The 10,197-nt window shown below is 45.0% G+C and overlaps 1 protein-coding gene across 1 annotated transcript; it reads left to right on the top strand.

Annotated features, from left to right (window-relative positions):
• The first annotated feature begins 3,414 nt into the window (after positions 1-3,414).
• RPS7 (ribosomal protein S7) lies at positions 3,415-9,194 on the top strand. Its single transcript, XM_055122225.1, has 7 exons — positions 3,415-3,481; positions 3,747-3,830; positions 3,979-4,050; positions 5,118-5,261; positions 5,917-5,981; positions 8,238-8,388; positions 9,083-9,194. The coding sequence occupies exons 2-7, from the start codon at positions 3,756-3,758 to the stop codon at positions 9,158-9,160; spliced, it is 585 nt and encodes a 194-aa protein (XP_054978200.1). The 5' UTR covers positions 3,415-3,481; positions 3,747-3,755; the 3' UTR covers positions 9,161-9,194.
• Positions 9,195-10,197: the final 1,003 nt, after the last annotated feature.

A 10,197-nucleotide genomic window follows, 5' to 3' on the forward strand; every position in this document is an offset into this window, starting at 1 on the left:
CACACAGCACCGTCTGTCATAGCAGCTAGTCATCTCAGATTGGTGTCCTAGGGTCCCTCTAGTTTCCCACCTTGCCCCCTCCAGAGAGCCCCCCACAGTGGCTCTTTAGGCCTAGAGATGACAAAAACATCTTTAAAAGTTTGATTTGCAGAGGAATTTCCAAATACCACCACCTCTTACTGTGTACTTCACTTACATGCATCACTTGAGTCTTTCCTGGTCCAAATAGGCCATTCCATAGGCCTATGGCAGTTGGAAGATGCCTATTCTCCCTGAAGCTGTGTGTATTCCCAGCGCAAAGCAAAATGCAGTCTCAGTCCAGTAGAGTCAAAGAGCCTCATATTGTTGCTTCTTCAACTGGTCCCAGAGGGAAATGATGATGCAGAAAAGCAGAAATCAGTAAGCCCTTGCTCATATATATTTTTTGAAGACAGGGTGCAGAGTTGCCTTCAGTGATTTTTTAAAATAATGTAGGAGTACTGCTATTCAGCCATTGTTAAGCTGATTGAAGTGGGCATGAACTCCACATTACTTTTTTTCTTGATTCTATTCTTAATATTAACTTTATTTTATTATTTTATTATTATCCCCCCCTTTTTTTTGATTCACCGTGAGATACAGCTACAAAGCTTTCATGTTTCAGCTTTGGTCATGTAATCATCAAACACCTATCCCTTCACCAGTGCACACTTTCTACCACCAAAATCCCCATCATCTCCCCCTGCCACACACACCCATTCCAACCCTTGCCCTGCTTGTGTGGCAGACAATTTCCCCCCTACTCTCTCTCTCTCTACTTTGGTTACATTCAATATTTCGACACCAGTCTCACCACCACTCAAACCTGCTGAAAAGGCAATGCTAGACAATTTGTTTTGTATTGCTTGTTATGGAAAGAATATAATGTTCAGGAAATTCTGTGTCATTCTCTTCCGGGAGCTTTAGTTTATAGTCTGTGGGTCTTGGACATTGACGAGATTACATGGCACCAGGGGCAATTGCCTTCAATGATTTTTTAATTTTTGCTTTCATTTTGGTTATTTTTTGGGGGGGCTTTCCAGTGGTACTGAGGGCCACCAGGACTACATCTGGCAGGACACAGAAGGGCATGTCATGCTAGGAATTGACCCTTGTGCCCTGTTCATGGCAGGCATGAACTCCAGTCCTTTCAGCTATCTTCCAGAGCATCTTCAACCATTTAAACTCCAAGTGAATAATTTATTGCAATGGCATTTACTACTGCTGTTGCAAGCACAGATTGCTTCATCTCCCTTGGGTATACTGTGGTTACTTCCATTTTGCAAAGGGTGAACAGTAAAATGAATTAATGTGGTCATTAGACATAGATAGTGCTGGTGGGGCACAAACACCCACACCACATAAGTGCTCTCTGTTTGCAGCTGATGTTAACTAGTTCAGTCCCACCATTCAGGCACTGGATATTTCTAACATCATTTGTGAGGCAAACAGACTGTGGGAAGCTGACTAGAGCAGTCTATGTCTGTCACCCCATGCACCAAGGCCAGACCACAGGACTCTGCAGATGGTTCCAACTCCAACTCCTGTTTCAGGACAAGGGGGCATTAGGGGACATTATTCTTCTTGGGAGGGCCACACCTTGTGGTGCTCAGGACATATCCCTGGCTCTGCACTCAAGGATCATTCCTGGAGGACTCAGGGGACCACGTGGGATGCCTAGGTCTGCCCAGTGCAACGCAAGTCCTTTACCCACTGTACTATAAATCTGGTCCATTTTGGGACATTCTTAACATTTTCAACTATAACTATTTAAATATGTTTTCTAATATTGAAATCTAATTTTCTAATATTGAAATGTTTTCTAATATTGAAATGGGCTGGAGCGATAGCACAGCAGTTGGGCTTTCGCCTTTCACGCGGCCGACTCGAGTTCAATTCCTCCGCCCCTCTTTGAAAGCCTGGCAAGCTACCCGTGCGTATTGGATATGACAAAAACAGTAACAATAAGTCTCTCAATGAGAGATGTTACTGGTGCCCACTCGAACAAATATTGAAATCAGCTTTGAATTTTGTTGGGTGGGTTTCAGGAGCAGAATTAAACTCTACCAAGCCATCAACATGTGACTGACAAGTGTGCCTACTGGTCAGAGCTGAAAAACAGGCCCCAATTTTTTCCAGGTTCAGACTCTTATTTTTTTATTTTTTATTTTTTGTTTCTTGGGTCATACCCATATGCTAAAGGATTACTCTGGTGGTATCAAGCCCAGGCTTGGCTGCATGCAAGGCAAACGTTTCCCCCTCTTCCCCCCTACTATTGCTTTGGCCCCCAGACTCACATTAAGTCACAGAAAAAATTTCTGAAGACAGTAAAATAGTTTTGTCTAGGAAATACAACTACAAATAAGAGAGACACCATAAAGTAAAAGAAAGAAAATGGCAATTGGAGTCAGGATGCGCTGGAAGCTCTGTAATGAAGAGCACTCCTAGGGAAGGTATAGAGCAGCTCACTCAAAATAAGGGCGTACATATAACTTCAGAAAGACTTGCTCTAAGCTGATCTGGGAAGTGGGTTTTAGTGTTGCGGGTCACATCCACGGTGCTCAGGTCTTACTCCTGACTCAGTACTCAGGAATCACTCCGGGTGGTGTTCAGAGTACCATATGCAGTGCCAGAGATCGAAACGCAAGAAAAGTGCCTTACCTCTTGTACTAGTTTCACCCTTACCCCCAAAAGCTTTTGTGAGGGATTGGCAAGGACTTGAGTCTGGTGGCCTCTGCAGAACAGGGTCTGTTTTTCATCCTTGGTGGGCATCTGGAGAGTCCTTTTTTGGAATATACATTCTTTCACCAAACGTCTTAGTTTTAAGGCTTTTTGTCTCTGCAAAATTTTTTGCCAATGGCTTGCTGAAATAAACCCAACACTACCTCTACCTCCTCTAGGTGTACCAAGTGTGTGCGACCTGAGAAGCGTTTAAGTATTGCACTTTGCTCCAGGCATCTGACAAAGAGCATCGTGTTTTGTTTGCTTTATGAGTTATGTTCAGGAACAAAGACCTTTTCAGCCCTTCATCAAAGACACTAGTTTCCTTGGATTAGGTTAGCTTTTGCCTTGTTTATGATCAGACCCTGCGACTCACACACGTGAGTCTACGTGAGTTTTTCAAATGTTCTCTTTTCGGGAAAGAGCCAAAGCTGTTCCTTTTGGGCCAGGATTCTGGCTCGACCCCAGCCAAGAACAGGTTAAAAGCAAAAGCCTCAGAACCAACAGCGGAACCCCTGCGACGCGAACCAAGGAGGAAGCGCCTAGGACGGAAAAGCGCACCTAACACACTTGTCCGCCGAACCACTTCCGGCGGCTCTCTAGGCAGCTACTGCGTCTCAGTGTTCTTTCCTAGTGTCCACTCGCTGCGACCCGTGCTTTTCCCCGCCTCTTCCTTCCGGGCGCCGAGACTTGACGTGTTCTCGCGATAGCAAGCCCTCTTCCTAGTCCGGCACTCGCCAAGGTAGGTCTGGGGCCTCCTCTCCGCTGGGAGTTTTCGGCCGACTTTGAGGAAAATACCTGTTGGAGCCCCAACCTGAGCGGGGCCCCATGCTCCTGGTGGAGGGATCCGCACGATTACCCGGCGCCTGCCCGTCGATGGCCTCGGCTGGCCGGGCCGGGGACTCGGGTGCCGCTGGCGCGCGGGCGGGGCGAAACCCGGGGATGGGAGTCGGGCCGGCGCCGAGGTCGCGGGGGCCGGCGCAGCCTAGTTCGCTGTCCGCTTGCAGGAGAAAGCCATGTTCAGTTCGAGCGCGAAGATCGTGAAGCCCAATGGCGAGAAGCCGGACGAATTCGAGTCCGGCATTTCCCAGGTGAGCGGGGCCCAGCTGGCGGTGGCGGCACGTGGGTGCCCGCGCGGGGTCCCGCGGCGGCCCGGGGGAGAGGGGGGAGGGTGTCACCGGCCGGGCCCTGAGGATCGCCCCCCCCCCAACCCCAACCCCCGCTTCTCTCGCCGTCTAGGCGCTCCTGGAGTTGGAGATGAACTCGGACCTGAAGGCGCAGCTGAGGGAGCTGAATATCACGGCAGCCAAGGTAAAGCCGGTGTCCCCTCGTCCTGCAGGGCAGCTCGGGTACCCCCGGGGAGTTAATGCGCCGGTGCATGTCTTGCAACTGGAGACTTCACGGGAGCGGGCAGCCTGGCCCTCTGTAACCGGGGAGGAGGCCGGCTGGGAAAGTCAGTGGGTCTGTAGGTTGGACATGTGCAGGGCATAGGATTGGCCCCAACGTGCAGAGCCACTGGGTGCACGTTGGGGCCAAGTTGGACCTCCTTTGGGTGCTTACCAAAGAGGGAGACCTCCTTCCTGACAGAGGCTTAGCTGGAAAGGAAGCGTGCTGTGTGTAAAAATGCAAGTGACAGCTTTTGACAGCCAGGCCAGTTCGGCATCTAGTCTCCTCCAAAGGATTGGGAGAACCGGGGGGTTATTGTCCTGTAGCTTGGGTCTCGGTCTTTATGCCTTGCTCCTGGGGACAGGAAAAACATCAGGGAAATGAGAATTTTCTGTGACCTTGCAGAATAGTTGCATGAAAAAGTATTAAAAAGCATCGCAACCCTTAACCTGCCCCCAGTTTGGCCACAGCACACAGACTCACGAGCTTTTTTTTTTTTTTTTTTTTTGCTTTTTGGGTCACACCCAGCGATGCACAGGGGTCACTCCTGGCTCATGCACTCAGGAATCACCCCTGGCGGTGCTCAGGGGACCATATGGGATGCTGGGATTCAAATCCCGTTCGGCCGCATGCAAGGCAAACGCCCTACCCGCTGTGCTATCACTCCAGCCTCCCCCCCTTTTTTTTTAATAAACATTTTCAGCTTTGCATGTTGCATTTGTACAGTTGTAGGATTTCTGAGGCCTGTACAGGAGGAAACTAGCTTCCTTTCTCATTGCAAACAAGTGCCAGTACTCACAGCTCCCACACTGATTCGGGGGTCAGAGTGGAGAACTGAAGATTCACAAATCTGTAGTGTCCGTAGAAAATATTTAAAAGCTCTTAAACTTTAGTGTCAGTGTATGACAGTATTCACAGTGTGTTTCTTAATTTTGTTCTAAGTTAGGAATGGAAGTTATCGATGTTAAGCTAGATGTTTTCTTCTTCCTTAGGAAATTGAAGTTGGTGGTGGACGAAAAGCTATTATAATTTTCGTTCCTGTTCCTCAACTAAAGTCTTTCCAGAAAATCCAAGTCCGGCTAGTCCGGGAACTGGAGAAAAAGTTCAGTGGGAAGCACGTTGTCTTCATTGCTCAGGTACTTATTGTTACTTTTGTGAATTCTGTTCACTTTCAACAGGATTTACTTAGTTTTGGTAATGAAAATAGTGAATGGCAAAGAAAGTGGGGATAAGGTGCATTGGGTTCTGAAGCAACAGTCTGCTCTTGTGTTTATTATAGTCGCCACATTTACAATGCCATAAAAGGAGTGGCTTCCTGGACAGGGTATTGGACTAAGATGCATGGTACCTGGTCGGATGCCCTGTCCAGGGTCATACTGCTTTAGTGGGGGTAGATCTAGACTTTGCTGGGAAAGGATTCTAAGGAAAGTTGTAAGAAAAAGATAACAATAACCAAGAAAGAGCAGGCCTTAAAGCAATGAGGTCTTGTGGGAGTCTAGGACCAGAGTGATGTGGAATAAAGGAAGTGTATGGTTTAGAATTCCTCTCAGTACTCTAGGGTTCCCTGGGTCTGAAAACCCAAAAGATGTGTATGAATATAGGAGGTAAGTCAAATCATGAGACAACTTACTTTTCAGTAGCTTTGAATTTGAGTGAACTACAAGGAAGTATTTCTCAGTAATTTGCCTAGGTTTGCTTTCAGACTTAAGAATGTACAGATTGGCAGATGTTAGCTTTCTGTGAACTGAAGATTCTGGGGGTTTTCTTAATGTAAGGAATTTTACCTTCCAGAGGAGAATTTTGCCTAAGCCAACTCGAAAAAGCCGTACAAAAAATAAGCAGAAGCGTCCTAGAAGGTGAGTATTTTATCCACCTCAAGTTATGTTTGTGCTACTCTTAAATTATATGGGTTGTTCATAGTAAGGGTCAAAGTTATTTTTTTTGTTTCTCCAAAGTTAAATTTCAGTAGTATAGGAAAGCCATCACTTAGAACTGTGTTAAATAACTTGTTTTATTTCTAAAGCGTTAAATGTTTCAAAGTTAATTTTGAAAAGTCTGGCATGGTAGTACAGCAGCTAAGGTGCTTTTCTTGCATACAAGATACCTGAGTTTGATCCCTGGCACCCCATGTTTCCCTGAGCACTGCTAGCAGTCAGTCTTATGTACAGAGCTAGGAGTAATCCCTGAGCACTATTGGCTGTTTCCCAAATTGCCCCCCTCCCAAAGCAATTTTGAAATAAAAATTGCATGTATTCAGTAGGTAGCAAAGTTGGTTGCTAGGAATCCTCTACTGTTGGTAGAGCACAACAGAGTGGAGGTGTGTTGTCTTTGTATTTCCCTTTTGCTGTGGATTAGGTCTAAAGTTTTACTTTTTTTTGGGGGGGGGTGAGGTGGGGTGGGTTGGCTGACACACAGTACTCAGGGCTTCTGGCTCTGCTCAGGGATCATTCCTGGCAGTGTTTGGGGGGAACCATCTAGGGTGATAGGGTTCAAACCTGGGTCAGCTGCTTTAGCCTACTAACTATACTTCCAGTACTAGCTCTTAGCCCTGGGGCTTGAAATCGGTTTTTTCTGTTGCTGATAATAAAAGTTTAGACTTAAAAGATGCTAATGTAGTGTTATGAACTTGACTGGTGACAGGAAGTCTTGGGTTTCACAAAAGTAGAATATTTCTAGAGACCTTGATAGCTTGCAAGAGATTAAATTACAGGATTTCAGTAAGAACGTTATTAAAAGTGGCTTTGTGTTCGTTATTGGAAAACTTGATTTTGCTTTTAATGCATTTGGCATGCTCTCAGTGGCAGAGCACATGCTTCACAGGTGAAGTCTGGGGTTGGTCCCTAACCAGAAGACCAATAAACACAGTCCAGATGTAGAAATGCTTTCCATTTAGCTATGGCATTGATTACCAATGTACAACTTCCTGCACCCCAAACCTATTTTCCACATTTAATCAGGTAGACTTGAGTGTTTCTTGTAGCACAGTCTATGAATTTAAATTTGCTTTCTCTCATATCAAGATGTAGTTGGTAATCTCCAGTTATAGTTTCTTTTCAGATTTACTTTGTTTCACTTAGAATGTGCTGATTGAGTGCCGAGGTTTATTTTTCAGATACTCTTTCTATTGCTTTGGTCTATGATTTGCAGTTAAGGTTGTATTTGGAATTTGAGGAATGATTTAGAATAGTTTTGATTTCTAATTTATGCGTTAGAGGAACTGATCTGTTTTCTTATTTGCCTTGCTGATACTGGAATATGCTGAATTAGTAGGCAACAGTGCATGGTTGGACTCTCTTACTTGCTTTCTGAAAGGTGTGAATGTGAAGTGGATCTCCTGTAAGCTTGATGTCTGACCAGGAGAGAGAGAGAGCTTTTAGCAGATAGTTGAAAGCTGCTAGAAAACTGGGTACTGCCAGCTGCTACCTGCAAATGAGTAGACTTAGGATCTGATTTCCTGTTGATGAATAAGAGCTAAGTGCCTTAAGTAAGGTAGCTCTAAATCGAAGCTTTGAACTAGTTAGACTGAAAACAAAGATTGAATAAACTTAGAATTCCTTTGGCAGTTTTGGTGATGGATGGCTTGATGTTAGAGACCCTCTGGGGTAGCAGGACAGCTAGCCTAGTGATTGATTGCACATTATCTTTTGCTGTAGAATATTGCTTCATTTGCCTTGTATCGGTGTTGTTGTTAGGGAGAGCTATTAAGATCTTTAATGGATGGTCATGTAATCTAACCATTAGTTTGGATTAATTTGACTACATAGGGTGCTTTTGGAGATAAGGTTGACCGGTAGTGGTTACTGCAGTGATTTAGTTGAGAAAGTGAAAATAAATCCAAGATGAGGTCCTTAGAGTCAGTCAAGGCGTGATGTATGTATGGTTTATGAGAAGGCACATTAAAATTCACTGAACTTCTGAAATAAATTTTAGTGTGCTCTTTACCTTATTCTAGTCTGGCAAAGGCTTTGGTATGATTATTGAATGTAAGTAATCTATTTCAAAATGGGTGTTGATTTTAGGAACTTGAAATTTGGCATTTATATTTTGAAAGTGAACAGGCTGTTTTGACTTTGAGGTATTCTTGGGATTTAGTTTTGTGACTATTCTTTCAGCCGCACCCTGACAGCTGTGCATGATGCAATCCTGGAGGACTTGGTCTTCCCCAGTGAGATTGTGGGCAAGAGAATCCGCGTGAAACTGGATGGCAGCCGGCTCATAAAGGTTCATTTGGACAAAGCACAGCAGAACAATGTGGAACATAAGGTAGGTAATAGGATGCTTACAGATAGTATCCATACGGACTCCACCCATGTACTGCCCAGAACCACTCACTGGTAGGAAAGTCTGGGGTAGCTTGTTTCAGCTACTTCAATCCACTTCCTTTAGAGTCTTAACAAGTTTTAAGCTGGGATTTAAGAAAATTAGGCCAGAGAGATAGTAGAGTGGATGGGTGCTTGCCTTGTGTATGTTTGACCTGAGTTTGATCCCTTATGCCTCATTCGGCCCTCCGAGCTTCTCCAGGAGTGACCCCTGAGCACAGAACGAGGAGTGAGCAGTAAGCACTGCTGGGTGTGGTCCTCTCCCCAAAAGCAATTAAAAAATTGGGGCACGTGAAAATTTCTCAGAATTAATAGGCAATGTAGAAGTTAACCAACTCCATGATTAAGTTAAGATTGCTAGCCCTTTGTGTCAGGTCACTGATGATGGCATGTAAAATCTGAAAGAGAACAGTTAGTTTAATGGATGACCTATGTGGATAACCCTGGGCTCCCCCGGCAGTGCCCTCTGGGTCTCCCTCAGGAACACACCACTTGCAGGCCATGGCACAGTGTCCAGTCTTGAATCACAGAGGATGTGTCCCAGACTTACTTGCTGAGGAGAAAAGCCAGGGTCTAATTTCTCAATATCATGAGTCTTTATTTAAATGTTTTATAACATTATTCTTTTTTTTTTTCAGGTTGAAACCTTTTCTGGTGTCTATAAGAAGCTCACAGGCAAAGATGTTAATTTTGAATTCCCAGAGTTTCAGTTGTAAACATAAATGACTAAATAAAATATCATTCACAGTATGTTTTAGTCCCATTTTTCTGTTTCAGAGACATGTTTGCATAAGTAGTTGATATATCTTAAGCAGCTTCCTATGTAGACTGAGCAGAAATGGTGTCTCTAGTTTATGCCAGGAAATTGGATGTGTATGAGGGAGATATTTATATCTGATAATTTGATGGGGATGGAATCATGAAACAATCAGATGACTGAATGGTTAGTGTGGATAGTAGGCCTTTATCCACTTTATCCCAGCATTACCAGTGTTGAGACTTAAAGAGACTCCCCTGGGAAGCCATACTTCTTGTTTTTGATTTGGGGCCATACCCAGCTGTGCTTGGGGCTAATTGCTGGCTCTGTGCCCAGGGACCACTCCTGGTGGTCTTGGGGGGACCAGACTGTGTGGGGTGTTGGGGATCAAACCCTGGATCAAACTCTGATCAGTGTGCAAGCAAGCACCCTGCCTGCCTGCCATGCTGCCTCTCCAGTCCCATATATATTGAGGTAAAGCCCAGTCCTGAGAGTGTATTGTCCCCTGTGCACTGCCAGGTGTGGTCAAACAAAAAAAAATAGGTGAACTTATTAGACAATATAGAATGCCTGTATGGTTAAAAATGTCTTAGCTTCTAAAATACTGGACTTGAAAAGCACCAGTTACAAGTAGTTGGTATGGGGATTTACAGATTTTTTTTTTTTTTTAAATATTTTCTTTTATTTTTTCCTTTATTTTTTTTACTTTTTGGGTCACACCCGGCGATGCTCAGGGGTGACTCCTGGCTCTGCACTCAGGAATGACTCCTGGCGGTGCTTGGGGACCATATGGGATGCTGGGGATCGAACCCGGGTCGGCTGCGTGCAAGGCAAAGCCCTCCCCACTGTGCTATCGCTCCAGCTCCCGGGGATTTACAGATTGAATGGTCACATTTAAGTAACTTAGAGTGATTATGATACTTGCTAGTGTTCAGTTTACTGAAACTGCCACCCAGCGGCTACCTCCAGAGGTGCTCAGGTGACCCTCAGGTCCTG

This window comes from Sorex araneus, chromosome X (genome assembly GCF_027595985.1).
Source record: "Sorex araneus isolate mSorAra2 chromosome X, mSorAra2.pri, whole genome shotgun sequence".
Lineage (NCBI taxonomy): Eukaryota > Metazoa > Chordata > Mammalia > Eulipotyphla > Soricidae > Sorex > Sorex araneus.

Coding starts and splice junctions, on each gene's coding strand:
- RPS7 (XM_055122225.1), top strand. CDS start 3,756: ATGTTCAGTTCGAGCGCGAAGATCGTGAAGCCCAATGGCGAGAAGCCG. Junction 3,831..3,978: donor TCGAGTCCGGCATTTCCCAG/GTGAGCGGGGCC, acceptor CTCGCCGTCTAG/GCGCTCCTGGAGTTGGAGAT. Junction 5,262..5,916: donor ACGTTGTCTTCATTGCTCAG/GTACTTATTGTT, acceptor TTTACCTTCCAG/AGGAGAATTTTGCCTAAGCC.